Raw genomic sequence first — 15,405 nt, 5'->3', positions numbered from 1 at the left:
AGCAATTATTACAACCCAAAATATATATTATGATACTAACAACCTGTGGCTCTTGCCATTGATGTAACTGTAGTTATTGATTATATTTGTGAAAAAAAGCTTGTTATTAATAAGAAATAAGTTTTTTATTGAGAAATTTCCAATGTTTATGGTACTACTATATCAAAAGTTCATTGATATAGTATTTAGGATAAGTTTTTGATATTTTAAAACTTGTTTCTCATTTTATTAATATACTATTACTTTAGTAGACAAAATTGCAATACTAAGATATTAGGTGTGATATTTGCAATTTCATGCTTTTGAGGTTGAAACTTTTATATTGATTATATAATGTAACTGACTATGAACTTATTAACTAGGTTACCAACCTCATCCAACTGTTTTTGTTTTTATCTGTGCATTTTATTGAAAGGGATCAAATAAATAAACAAATAAAATGGATAATATCTTTATCAAGAAATTTTTTTTTTCTGTTTTTTAATTTAATTTGATTATCTTATTTTGAATTTTAATGGTTGGAATTGATTTGAACATCATTATATTCTTAATTAAATTCAATATTTTGGCGGGATTGCACGTGTTAGGAGATTAATAACTGTTTTGTTATGGTATTTAATTTTAGAAGGATCTTGTGTTGTTAGAGACATTTAATTGATTAATTTATTACAATTTGTTTTGTTTGTAATGTTTTTAGTTTTGGACCTATAAAATTATATTCAACAGGTTTGAATCTTGTAGGCACGTGGGCCAAACACCACAGTATATACTGCTGATCCATTCGTGTCCGGGTTGGGATTTGAAAATTATAAAGATGGTATGTTGTGGCATACAAGCATAATTATTGTATAAAATTTCAAAAATTTCATTTTGAGAAATAATATGTTATGCTCACATATTTCAGCATGGGCTTGTCACTTATGAACCTTCTCTTCGCCAACCTCGAAGGCTAAAACGAAGTTGACTCTCGTGTGGGGACTCTTTGACATATTCATACTGATGAAGCTTCTCTTGTCTTCAGTCGAAGGTACAGCATGACTTGCTTTGCATGGTTCAGTAAACACTAATGTCCAATAACCAAATTAATTTATTCTAATAAAAATAACAATTACTTCTTGTGGCACACTAGTTCCAAATTGCTATGACATGGTCATCTTATTTGTCGATGGAGACCAATTCCACCAGTCAAAACATTCCATAAAAGACAGAACTATGCTAATTAATAAACTACGATTAATCAAACTAAGCCCCCCCACTATTGACCTTCATCGCTTGACTTAATTAAATTATGAAGTCTGAGCCTCACTTTGCTGACCCATGTTTAGCAACAGCTTCATATAAATATAGACCACCCTCCACTGCCTGCCCTCACCACCAAAGGGTGCAATCATTCAGAAGAAGCAGAAAGAGAAGCTAGCTTGTTAGCAGTAAAACAATTAGAAATGGCGTTCATGATGTCTGACGAGTTACTAGGGACCTTTGTGCCCATTGTAGTATACTGGCTTTACTCAGGCCTCTACATTGTTTTGGATGGTAAAGCCATGGACAACTACCGTCTCCACACGAGAGCCGAAGAGGATGTTAAGAACATAGTCTCAAAGATTACTGTCGTCAAAGGTGTGCTCATCCAACAAGCATTCCAGATCGCCGTCTCCCTTTCCTTGTTCACGGTTTGTGATCTATCGTAATTTGTATTTTATCTTACAACTAATACAAGTGAAACCCTATATTATGTGTACTTACGATTTAAAAATTTTAATGCAGATCATTAGCGATGACAGTGGAACAGTGAAGGCACAGCCTAGTTTATTAGTGATGGTGTTGCAGTTCTTGGTGGCAATGGTTGTGATGGATACATGGCAATATTTCATACATAGATACATGCATCTCAATAAGTTCTTGTACAAACATGTACACTCCAAGCACCACACTCTTGTAGTTCCTTATGCCTTTGGAGCTTTGTACAACCATCCATTGGAAGGCCTTCTCCTTGATACAGTTGGTGGTGCGCTCTCTTTCCTTGTCTCCGGCATGACTCCCCGGACTGGAATCTTCTTTTTCTCTTTTGCTACCATTAAGACCGTAGATGACCATTGTGGACTGTGGCTCCCTGGGAATATCCTACATGTGTTCTTTAGTAATAACAGTGCTTACCATGATGTTCATCACCAGCTTTATGGCAGCAAGTATAACTTCTCTCAGCCTTTCTTTGTTATGTGGGATAAGATTCTTGGAACATACATGCCTTATTCATTGGAGACAAGAAAGGAAGGTGGATTTGAGGCAAGACCCATAAAGAAGGATTAGAGAAAGAACAATTGATTATTCTTTCTTGTGTTTATTGTATGATAATTTCCATACAATATTTAATTTACTTCAGCCAAGCTGAAAAGTGTATAATTAAATTTTTTTAATCATTAATATTTGCTTACATATGTAAAATCTTTCATTGCTTTAATCTCTTGAAATGGTTTTCTTGCTTCTGGTGTTGAATGAGGCTAAAATTTAGTAGTTTTCATTTTTTTTTAATAAAAAAATAGATAATTTACCAGCAGAAATCCAAATCATTAACTTGAAAGAAATGGTCCATGGCTTTTCTATTTGCCCGTTTCCCCCACCAACCAATTTACCATTTAATTAATTTAACAAACTTAAAGGTTGAGGCTAATTCAATTTTGCTTTTTCAAAATGATCAAGAGAAGAAGCCATATAAATTAAACATAAAAAAAGGGTCCATTCAATGCAAGAAAAATTCTAAATCGACACGGTAAAATTGGCATGAAAATAAGTTTAAAAATCGTGCCAAATTGACTTTGGCAACTATTTTTTTGACATAACATACGTGCCTATAGTAATGGTGACAAATATATTTTTGGCACCATTTTTTAACTACTATGCCAAACTTTGTCATTGTTTTTTTGAAGCGGTTTTTACTATTGTGCCAAACATTTCCATTGATTTACACACGGACTTTGGTTCCATATTTACCACGATTTTGGCATGGTTTTTTTAGCATAATTTTATGTATTATATTTTTTTTTGTCATGGTATTTGGCTCGGTTTTTGACAAAATGTTTTCGGCACGCTTTTTTATTCTGTGGAAAAAATAATTCATATGAAATTAATTTTATTTAAATGAATTGTGAGTACCTGATAAGAGTGTGTCAAGATATGGGTTATAATTAAGACTAATAATAACTCACTGATAAATAATCTATTTTTTCCCAAATTGAGAAACAAGAATAAGATATGTACATGTACAACTGTGCTACCCTTTAATTATTCCCCTAAATACCGACAAAAGAAACCCAATAAATCCATTTAACTTCTTTTAGTGTTATCAAATTCTAAAAACCAAGCTATACATTTACCACTGCTTTTTCATATGCTCTCACACCATCGGAGGAAGAGGAACACATAATTGCCAATTAAAAATCTTGTCCATTTAAATTGGGTTTTGATGGATACTCAAGGCCTTGTAGGGATGGTATCTTTCTCAAATCCTCATCTGAATATGCTGGGACGAACCAGTATTTCTTGCTGGTGCCGAATACCTGGTCAGGGAATAAATCTGGTAATGCATCAACAGGGGAAAGACAATGCATGATTTCAATTACAAGACGACGTCAGGGATCAAGAGCAAACCTACTCAAAATTTTTTCTTCGGCCCAAATCATGGCCCAAATCATACTTCCATTTTGGAGTGGTTTTCTTCTCATAGGCCTAATCTCAATAGAAGAATTCTTCAATTTGAAAAGCATAAAGATGTCAAATTTATTAGATTAATTAACGCTGTCTAATGACAAAAGACAGAAACATAAACCACTTGCCTCGATGGTTGTTGCATTAGCTGCTACTAATGAGGCATGCATGATCAAGAAGCCAAGAACACTTAAAGTAAATGCCAAGTTCAATACTAGAGCAAACAAAGAAACAAAAGTCAGCCCACAATTTTTTATGATAGGAATTGAGTCAATTAGAATAGTGAATACACTGACCAAATATGAGAAATGTGGTTGCGAATGTTTTGGGTGTTACGAGAATCTCTCTATTACCAAAGAAAGCAATAAATTGTGACAAAAGTGATAGTGTAACAAGAGTTATCTAAAGAAGTGTGTAGAGCTGCATCATGTAAAAGAAAATGGTTAATATCTGAGTAGCAGGCCAATGGTCGAACATTGAAATCAAACAATCCACATAGCATGCCAAGAATGCCACCCCTACTCGATGGACTAAAATAATGGAATATAACAATAAATGGATTTTTTTTTAATTGTAACTACTTCACACCTCTACCTTTTTGTGCAACCTCACATTGATTAATGTAATTTTGAGTAGCTTTTAATTTTTTTTATCCCAACACTTCACCAATTTATACTTTTTAGAGCCGGGTTTGGAAGAGGCGGTTTTAAAAAAAGCTGGAGCCATAGTTTGATGTCCCAAATTATATCAATCTTTTTAGAGCCGGTTTAAATCAACCGCATGTAAATCATATCCAATTTTTAATTAACTTTGAAAAATTCTCTCTCGAGTAGAAGCTCAGGAGGGCTAAGGCCTTCACGTCGCTGCCTTCATGGGAGCCATGCAGGCGCCCGATCGTTACAGGGATCCGGCAACAAGAGCGCTACCAAGGCGACTTCGCCGCGAGGTCTGTGACGATGAAAGCTCGCGCCGCAGCGTCGGCTCGGATCCTTCGACTACTGCGGAGAACACGGGCTGGAGTTCTCGCCGTCCCCGGGCCGCAAGGCCAAGATCAATGTGCCCCAAACTCTATGTTAGTGCCAATGTCTCTAATCGCTTTTTCCCTAATGATTTTTGCCCTAATTACGATCAATGTGTCCCATCTCCTCATATACCCGGACACCCGAGAACTCCTCCATCGCCTCGATCCCGAACCGCAGCATGGAAAGCTCTTGGTTGCTCGAGGAACGACCAATGCTTGAACCCCTCCCCGAGCTCGCCTCCAGCCCGATCTTGTTGTTTCTCTTTAATTGCTGGTGAGTCTTTTGTTGTGGAATTTATAGGCATGATCTGATTTGGTGTTGATTGTTACCGATCTTATTCATTTTTCAACTTTTCTTAATATTGAGTGAGGCATTGCAATTGTTGCCAAACTAATTTGATTGGCTCTGATGAATTGATATGTTGCTTGTTGGTTTTTGTACTTGGATTTGTTTGATTTGCATGAATTAAGTTAGAATGAAATAATTTGGACATGGAATTCATTTTAACGGAGCGTATCTTCTCTTCTGTTGCTTATTTTTGGATTTGGGATTTATTTTTACCTTGAGCTAGTTTTTATCTTTTCCTCTTGAGTTTTTTTAAAAATGATTGTCCTATGGTTTCTGGCAAGGATGAAGCAATGAAGGTCATGAACATGGTTATATGCATATATATATATATATATATATTGATCAATTGATGGATTAAATATATATGTCATTCTATATTATCATAAAAGGAGATGTCGGATGTGGATCCTAGGGAGCCTGAGATGAAAAAATTGATGAGAGAGTACAATGACTTCACAAAAGGAGGTGTTGTTTTTCCCTTTGAACATACTGGATCTAAAAGGCTTTGAAGGTAGACGTGTATATATATATATATATATGCATGTATGTATGTATATCAATTTGACTATAATTATGTAAAACTTGGTAGTTTTCTTTCTACCAAGTACATCATTAGGGGTTTAGTTTGTTTTTAATAATTTAATTTGTTAGTTGAAACCCATGCTCTTGATGTCCATGCCTCTTATGCAATTGGAATTATTTTGATCATATGTGATAAGAGGATTTATTTATGGATTCACATAAATTTTCTTGAAATACGCTAAATGCTAAATCATGCAAATATATGAAAAAAGTTCATTCATGTTGGTAGGAATTTAATCTATTGACATCATATGGGAATACTCGGTTTGTGGGATTTGAGTGAAAAGCAATGATCATGTAATGTAATATCTAAAGGGTCAATGGATGAATGATTGTGAAGCATCAGTTCATTTACATATGAAACAAACATTTGGTGTTGTTAATGGTGTTTTAAGGAGCAAGAACATCAATGGATCTTCAAAGACAAAAGTATATAGAATGGAGGATTGTAGATCCGTAGAATTACTAATTTCCTTGTTGCGTAATCAAGAAGAGTAGTTTTGGAACCATGGGATCTTACGACTTTTACTTGATTTTTTTCAAATAATTGACAATCGCTTTACTAAGTACAATAATTCTGGAGATTGCTATCTAATTTGCTCTAAGAATGAGAGCCCACTTGTGCCAGCTCTCGATTAATGGTATTTCTCCAGTTCGAAGTCTTGCTTTTTTGGAAAATTTATCCAATAATAAAGTGCTTAGTTGTACCTATTGTGTTCTATTTGCAATTGATAATTTTCAAGGTAATGATGATGATGGAATACTCAGGTAACTTGCATAATTGTAGATTTGCAAATGGTTTCCTTTCTTGATTTGTGCGATAATGCTTTCAAAGTATTTTTTTTCTTCTAGAATAAATTGTGATGATCATATTGTGCCTCATTGGAGTAGTGAACCAGGCCTGTTTGCTTCATATGATGCCCACGGCAAGTCACCACAAGACACATTAATTAATGATGTTGGAAGAAACATGCATAGCATGGGTGTAACTGAGCTGGTTCTTTTGGGAAAAGAAGAAACCGGCTTCTTCTTTTGGAATGATTAAAGTTTGGTGATGCAAGAGTGTTTTCCTGATGTAAATAATGATTGTGTTTTCCCACCTAATCAAATTTTGCGAGTTGATGGACATTATAAAGACTTAGATATGATGTTCAGGTTGCCCTGACATTATCATTATGTGGATTATCTAATTATTTTATTTTTAAATCTTTGGGACTAATGTTTTCATTGATACTCTTGTCAGAAATAGTCCCATGTTTGAGCAACAAAGCTCTGCGGCTGTGGATAGTTTTCTTTCATCATCACTAATGGTTTATATAGTTTGACAATGACACATTTCTTTATTTGGCAATCATGTTTCCATGTATCTTTTGACTTTTTGTTTGCTTATGCTTTAACTTGCAACTACTATCTTGGAAATTTTAACACCGTAAGAGAAACATGATGGCGCTTTCATTATTGCAGAAAGCACCTCTGCATAATTGAAAGAGAAATTCTCTTCTAGTAAGATGTAAGAAAACCATCCATTTGAATTTGATAAATTTGGTAAATTCAGTAGATTCTTTGACCAGCTTTATATATAATTCATTCTACTATCAATAGTTATTAACAAATTAAGCTAATATTTGATGGAACTGGTTTTGCTTTTGTTCTCTTATCCATTCTGGCGCATAGGAGTAGACAGTTCATTTTTCTCTGACTTATACTCTGCCATTTATGCATGATTGAGCTTAATGATTAGATATAACTAGAAGAATAGTGATGAATATGTGGTTGGAATTAATAATAATGAAATTAAAGGGAACAAGCCTATTAAGATTATCTTCCATTCTTATTAGATAAGTTTCTGGTGCTTCCTCTCCTAACTTTATCAATGCTATCCACTTGTCATATCTTCTATCTATATATGAATCTGTCCCAAGCCCATGTATGTGCCATTTCTCCTGAGGTAAATATTTCCCCAATATAAATTCAAAATGTAATATAAGAATTAATTTGCATTTGAGATCATGATAGTCAAGGGATTTTTTGGATTTGTTTTGTTTAATGTTTTTTATTATGGAAAATCATGATTATTTTCCTTTTGTGGTCATTACAGCAACACACTTTGCAGACTGTTTCATTCCTTTCATATAGATGAAAAGGCTTCAAAATGTGAATTTGGAAGCAATTGTGTACTTCAGTTTAAACTATGAATACTCATCGCTCCTTTGACTTCATAAGTTAATCTCCTAATGATGCGTTTTCCTTTTGTAAATAAATTATTTTTGATATTGTGATTGCATCCTTGCTGATCTTTACTTTGAAGGGATTCTACATGACTTGAGCTCTAAATATGTGAAACATATATGTTAGCATTTAAAGCAGCAAATCCAGATGCTGTTTTTGAGGATTTTATTCGATGGCATTCACCGGTGACTGGAGAGTGAAGAAATCGAAGATGATCCACTAGTAATAAGGAAGACCCCGAGCGATGCAACCGACTCTCGTGGAAAGCTTTCGTAAAGGATGTCCGAACATGGGAACTCATGGCGGAAATTCGAATTACTCTCCAGCTTTTGCCCGGCTTCCGGCGTAAGCCTATTTTTTTGATCCAATTAGAGAAGGGGAGAAGGTACTTCAACCCGCCCAATCATGTTTCATGTTACTTCTCATTGCATTTTAGACTAAGGCTTTAGTAATTTTTCTTTTCATGTTTTAGAAAATGACTTTTGAAAACCATGATGCTACACTTCCAATGGTCACTTACAAAAAAATGCATTTAAACTTGAGGGCATATGATAGCCCCTAGAGTAACCCTTCAAGTAATGTTTTTTTCATGTTTTAGAAAATAATTTCCCGATTTGGGAGAACATGATGTGTTAGTTTTTCAATATAGCCCTAGTATAAAATCTGCAGTTATTTGGAGTTAAACAAAGTATCATCTATTGTATGTAGGATGAGTTTCATGATTGCTTAAATGCACTTCTTATGGTCTTTCACTCATGTAGATTTGTGTGTGTTCTATCTCTTTTGGCATAAATTTGATGCACTATAAATTTGATGTGAAAAATGTAGCAAAAAGAAATTCATGTATTCACATTGAAATCCTGTTTTCTTGTTCATTTTGTCTAGATCTAGAGTATCTAAGTTTGGCCCATGGCATCTTGCTTGGCGTTGTCATGTGCAAAGGAATGTTTTTTTGTATCTCGCATTGAGAGCTCATCCGTGGAACAACTCAATGTGAGTTGCGTATGCAATGTCCGGCACTTGTTATATCCCAAAAACATGCATCATGTTAGAGACCTGTCTTGTTAGTCTTTCCGAATCCAACTCATTATTATCATAAATCATATGTTTAAGTGCCCATTGATCTAAGTGGTATAGACCATAAATTTTAAGAGCAGCCGTGACATGTTCTACATTATTGCTAGTGGAGAGAGTTATGGACCAAAAATAACAACTATTGTCTTTTAGTATATATATAAAAAATAACATTGACTATATTGTTGTTGCTTGTGGTGCTATCCTAATTGAAAACTCCATTTTTACTAAAAGGTTAATCATATTTATATTGTCTATTCCTGTACTTGTTATATTTTTTACTTTTTTTCTCCGCTCCTAGTAGACATGTTCTAATTTCTAATCTATGTTATCATTTCTATTAACTTTGTAGTTTATTCTTTTTAGCACATGTGCCTTTTTTTTGTACTATCTCTTTTCCAATAATTCATATAGTGTTGATGTATAGATGCCATGTTTTTTTAACCATTTTCAAAAAAATCTCGTATGTACATCAAGTTTCTTCATTTTGAATGAATGCAAATAAGTTTATTTATGAAAAATTTATTCCGACTTCTTATGAAGAACAAAGTTTATGAAAAATCTCTCAGTGTCTTTGTATTATATATGTTGATACATTTTGTTTATGAATTGAATCTACAAAATGATATCCACTTTCTTAAATGCATGTATCTACAAATGTTCAATGCAATTGACATATAAAAATTAGTGCAAACCGGTTGGTCGAACTATTCAAATTTATAGATAAATGTTTTGATTTTTTTGAATCTTCAGCTGCTTTTATGAACATTAAAAATCTATCCGTAATACTATTGTGGGAGGTATCTCATGCTTGAATCGTTGATTGAGATGGACATTTGTTTTTTTGAGCTATGACATCTGATTTGAAATTATGTGAAAACTATACCCCTTTTTCTTTTCTTTCTTTTCTTTCTTTTTTTTTTTGCAAAAACAATTAATCTTATTTGATTTTTGTTGGTCTTTATTGTTTTGCAATTGAAAATTGAGCATGTTTAGGCTGGGTCTGTGAACAGTTTGTGCTACAGTAATTTTGCTACATTGAATTGCTACAGTACTCCGCCAAAATACTCCCGAATCCACACTTTTCATCGAGGCCGCATGCATGGGCACACATCCATGCGGTAGATCGCGTTGCATCTTCAATAAATGTCACATTGATGAAGGTCTTGCTAGTAATGCACAAGTCGGAACACATGAGTGTGACTGACTTTGTGCCTCTCTAATTTGCATGTTCACTCGAGCACAATGAAGGTTGGCACACACTCATATGTCTTCGAGCACAACTTGTTTCTTCACGTTAGTTCACTCCAAGATTTCATCAGAAAGGTACATCCACGATCCACTTTGGTTTCTTTCCTCCATAATTGTGTCCACAACCCTACATGCACAAAAGAACACAAATACACATGTATATGTGATAAAATCTGAGGAAAATAATGCTCAATGTAAGAAAAGAATACTTCATATTACTAGTACACAAGCACTTATCATTTATGCATCATGATGTGTTTCATAATTCATTTAGGTTGTTTAATTGATTGATCATGCCTTGTTGATATTTATATTGAAATCCATGTTACTATTTTTATCATCAATGTATTATGCAGTTCACTTAGATTGTTGTCATGCAATTGTTTTTATCCTTATTTTAAAATGTTTAATTGATTCATCATGCCTTGTTGATATTGATACTTAAATCCATGTTGTTGTTTTTAGCACCAGTGTATTATGTGGTTTTCATCATGCAGTTCACTTAGCTTGTTGTTTCACAGTTGTTTTTATCCTTATTTTAGAATTTTTTTTAATTAATTCATCATGCCTTGTTGATATTGATGCTGAGATCCATGTTGTTGTTTTTATCACCAGTGTATTATACAGTTCACTTAGCTTATTGTTATGCGGAGTTTTTATCCTTATTTTAGAATGTTTAATTGATTCATCATGCCTTGTTGATATTGATACTAAAATCCCTAATCCTGCATTTGATACACAATGCACACCATGTTTTTCTGCTTCATTAGAATTTAAATATCATGGAGGTTGTGAATACTACACATGATGAGGGCAATTCAAAGTCTAGAAAAAGCAAAAATGTGGTACCCCAAAAAAAGTGGTGGAAAAATTGAATTTGACAACTTTTTGATCCCATTGTTGGTTGAACAAGCCAAAAAAAGGGCTTAAACATGATAGGTCCTTCAAAAGAGTAGCGCTTTTCCTACCGCAAGTGTTGTAAATGGAAAAATTTGGAACTAACTTTTACTACAGTGGAATGTTGAGAACCATTATAGGACTTTGAAGGCACGATATGTTGAGATAAAAAAAAGTGAGGGACTTGAGCGGGGCTGGTTTGGACGATGAGACAAAGATAATCACTTTTGACTCCATTGTTTCCCTCACTTACGTTGAGGTTTGTATCATAACTAGCTGTGGGTTATCTAATAACACTAGTTGATGATTTTTTTTCCCACCTGTTGATTTTTTTTTTTGTTTCATGCTAGGCACATCCAGCTGTGAAGGCCGTCATTAACAAACCCATTGAGAATTATGAAGGGCTTAGGATTATTTGTGGCGAGGACAACGCAACAGGTTCATATGCGATGTCGTTGTATATTGATTTTGCTAAAAATCCAATAAGTGAGGATGCTAGCAATGATAATGATAATTTTGAATCACCTATTGACAATGTTAATAGTGATGGAGATAGGGGTGGGAACTCTGTGCCACCCATCACTAGTAGTCCTGTGACATCATCCACCTATAGATCCCAACATTATAGGTAACCTAAGGGCAATTGCATGATGGTTGAACTTGTTATTGTAGTTGGAGAAATGGATGTTGTTATTAAAAACCCTACACATTGGTCGGAGACACTGTATTCAAAGATGACGGAGGTAGATGGATACAATGAGCATGTTCTTGAGAATGTTTTTGATTATCTTCAGGACCATGAGAATGAGGGGAGAAGGTTCATGGTCAAAAGGATGGATATGCGCCAAGCTTGGATTTAGAAGCATCTCTCCCACTTCGTGTGAACATGTTATGTGCCATTGAATTTTGCTACATGGATGTCTAATTTCTGATTCACTTATGTTGTTTTCATTGCTTTATACGTTATCTGCATTCACATTCTATCATTTTAAACTACGCATGATCTACTGTGCATGCATGCTATTAGACTTTGATGATACTTTTGTGGACGGACATGGGTCTTATCTAGCATGGGATTTACATGTGCTACATCTTCGTATCATATTATTTTACCTTTACTACTTGTCTGTTATGCTCTGACATGCATGCAAATTGAAAATTGTTTAAGTTATGTATGCTTTTGTCTTTGTCTTTTGCATGTATCATGTTTATATTGCCTCATGATGTCACAACATGCTAAATTTATTTTGCTTTGTAAATCATAATTATATTTGCTGTCTTTCATACCAAATGTATATGGTAATCACATTTATGTGTGATTATTTTATTTTTTATTTTTTCTTGGGTTATGGTTTATTTTTGTTTGGCTAATTGTGTGTTTTTTGTTTTGTGCATTTGTTGTTTTATTTGCATACAGGTATGGTATAGTTTTAATGGCAATGACGATGACCAAGAGCCAAACAAAGCACTAAGGCGTTTGTCCCCAATGAAATGGTGTTCTTTTCCGCTCTTGGGTTATTTCAATGCTTTGGCAGGGCAGATCTATGCAGCCATCTTAAAACCATTAGCACGTGTTGTCAAGATGGTAATGGGTAGTGAGTATGGTGGGAAAATGAGCAATACAACGCCATTTGCAGCCTACGTGTACTTGTTACTGAATCCGCACAACCTATTAGATGCACTTTTGTGAAAATAAAAATATATTATTTGCAGGTTTTATCAGCTTCTTTGTCTTTATCTTATTGCTTCTTGGTTACAGTTTTCCTTTTTATCCCCTTGTTTTATTTTCCATATTGTCTGCTAGTGGACATAAAAATGGCAATGAAGAATTGCTGGTACATGGGTTTATATCGCATGAGCCATTTTTTGAGATGCACATAGCAGCAACGGGGAGGCTTTTGTTCGAACAAGACATGGAGACTTGAAGACCTCAAGGCTTAGGAAAATTTGATAAGTGCAAGTACGAAATCTTCTCAACAGGGTTAATTTGTACCTTATGGTTTCATGAGTCTGGGTGTTTTTTGACATCTGGACCTTTCTGTAAACTATTGTAAGAACACCAGTCTCATTTTTTGGTTTTTAAGCAATTGTATACAATTGTAAGAACAATAAGTTATGTATTTAATTTGGTCGCAACCTATCTTATTGTGAACTTTTTTATTTTTATATTTGTATACATGAGGTTTACATTTCGGATGTTGTAACAAATCCTTAATTATGTCAATGCTTTAAACAGGATTATGGCATGTTAAATTTTATCTTTCCTGTAATATAATGTGAACCAGATTATGTAAGATGTTTAAAAATTTACTTAGGAAACTCACAATTATGTTAACATATTACATAAGATGTAAAGAAATTTACTTAGGAAACTTGTAATTATTTGTAAACTAAATTAGATCACAATGTCAACCGCAATCTAACATAATACATGTCTAAGCTATATTTAATTAAAAACAAAATCCAAACTCATTAGCAGTACCAGAAGGGTAAGTTTCACTAGTGGCCCTAAATGTTTCATCATCATAACGCTATGGCCACAAATGTTTCTTTTGTAACATTGTGGTCACAAAAACTATTCTCCCGTCTGCAATGATGACCACAAATGATTTTTTGTAACATTGTGCCCACAAATGTTTCATCATTATAACGATGTGGCAACAAAGGTTTCCTACATGGATCATGTGTTTTGTGGCCACATCATCACATTTATGGCCATCAGCTGAATCGGAGAATAGTTCTGCGGGTCGAATCGGCATACAAAAAACATTTGTGGCCATCAGTGCAACCGGAGAATAGTTTGTGGTCATAGCGTTACAAAATTTTTTTTATGGCCATAGCGTTATAATGATGAAATATTTATGGCCACCAGTGAAACTACCCCAAGATTGCATAAAATCAAAAGCAAGTGCTATGAAGGAACAAGAGAGAAAAGAGAGATAGGGGTAGAAATATAATTTTTATAAAAAAATTAATTCATACAGGACTAGATTATCATTGGGAAATTTGAGAGTCGTAAAGAGCCAGTTGACTTTTTTAAGGGTCTAGATGGTTATGTGAAACTTTGAGAAGATTTTTGTGGTGTTTATTTTTTTAATTAAAAAAATAAAAAGGATAAAAAGGATATAAATGCATACTCGTTGATATTGATATTTTTAATCCATCATTTTGTTTCCTTCAAGCAAAAACCACGAAAAGAGTACTTTCTCCTCCTGGGTTTTGTTTCCTTTTTAATTTACTTTTCTAATTTCCATTAAAAACTATAGCAATTCCAATTTTGGAAAAAGAGAAAAATGAAAAATTATATGATTCTCGTTGGAGAATGTGAAATTGGTTTTTGAGAATTGAGAATGATATGAGAATAGAATAATGGTATTTAATGGATACAGTTACTGAGTTGAAGATGATACATATATATCTACACTTTCACCTATTTCAATTATTTTTACATAGTAAGTAATCTTTTTAAAGTCTCACCTGGGTACATCAACATGGGTGATATGTCGGCTAGAAAAATTATTGAAAAACCCTACATTTTTAGGTTTATCTAGTTCGTAAATAACTTCGTCCATTTCTAATCCTTACTAATTCAGTTTAAAATCACATTTGAAGCAAAAGCTTGTTGCTAATTTATTAGCAATAGAAGTAGTGGTCTATTTCAAAATTTAGAAATGGATTTTGCAACAAAAACTTATTCATTTATAAATTTAGAAAACACAAATGGAATGAAAACCATTTAAAATATGTTGCTAAATTTCCAAATTAAAATATTTCTATTTCAATTCTATTTTCAAGTTTAGAAATAGATTTAAAAGTGAAATATTTTAGATGAAAATCTAATTCCAAATTCTAGAATGAATCTCCTAATTTGTTTCTTCTTCCATGTGAGATTATTCTAACTTATTATAAAACTATTTCTAACATGTCCCATCCATGCAACCCGATCCACGCTGTCTTTTTCTTTCCCTTTTCTACAAAAATTTCCATTTAATTTGTCACTTTTTAAATGAACCTCTAATCCATACTTTGCTTACATACTGTGTTATTTGTTCACATATAGGTTGTCGAGAAAATTACCCTTTATCCTAAATATTGTTAGAAGTAAAATCCCACCACTATATTGCACACACATAAATATTAATATAAACATATAAGGAAACATAACAAAAATAAATATATTTTTAAGTAAAAAATATATAGCCTGTATATATTTTTGAGAGCAATTATTACAACCCAAAAATATATATTATGATACTAACAACCTCGTGGGTCTCTTGCCATTGATGTAACTGCAGTAGTG

At 33.6% G+C, this 15,405-nt stretch overlaps 1 protein-coding gene across 1 annotated transcript; it reads left to right on the top strand.

The window, feature by feature from the left end:
- The first annotated feature begins 1,368 nt into the window (after positions 1–1,368).
- LOC120282415 (sphinganine C4-monooxygenase 1-like) lies at positions 1,369–2,344 on the top strand. Its single transcript, XM_039289225.1, has 2 exons — positions 1,369–1,670; positions 1,765–2,344. The coding sequence occupies exons 1-2, from the start codon at positions 1,443–1,445 to the stop codon at positions 2,305–2,307; spliced, it is 771 nt and encodes a 256-aa protein (XP_039145159.1). The 5' UTR covers positions 1,369–1,442; the 3' UTR covers positions 2,308–2,344.
- The last annotated feature ends 13,061 nt before the right edge of the window (positions 2,345–15,405 follow it).

This window comes from Dioscorea cayenensis, chromosome 18 (assembly GCF_009730915.1).
Source record: "Dioscorea cayenensis subsp. rotundata cultivar TDr96_F1 chromosome 18, TDr96_F1_v2_PseudoChromosome.rev07_lg8_w22 25.fasta, whole genome shotgun sequence".
In the NCBI taxonomy this organism is placed as follows: domain Eukaryota; kingdom Viridiplantae; phylum Streptophyta; class Magnoliopsida; order Dioscoreales; family Dioscoreaceae; genus Dioscorea; species Dioscorea cayenensis.
Note: the sequence above shows the minus strand (reverse complement) of the source record. Positions and strands in the feature narration are given on the sequence as shown.

Excerpts from the sequence above, each read along its gene's own strand:
- LOC120282415 (XM_039289225.1), top strand. The coding sequence starts at position 1,443 with ATGGCGTTCATGATGTCTGACGAGTTACTAGGGACCTTTGTGCCCATT. Across the intron at positions 1,671-1,764 it reads TCTCCCTTTCCTTGTTCACG|ATCATTAGCGATGACAGTGG; the intron begins GTTTGTGATCTA and ends ATTTTAATGCAG.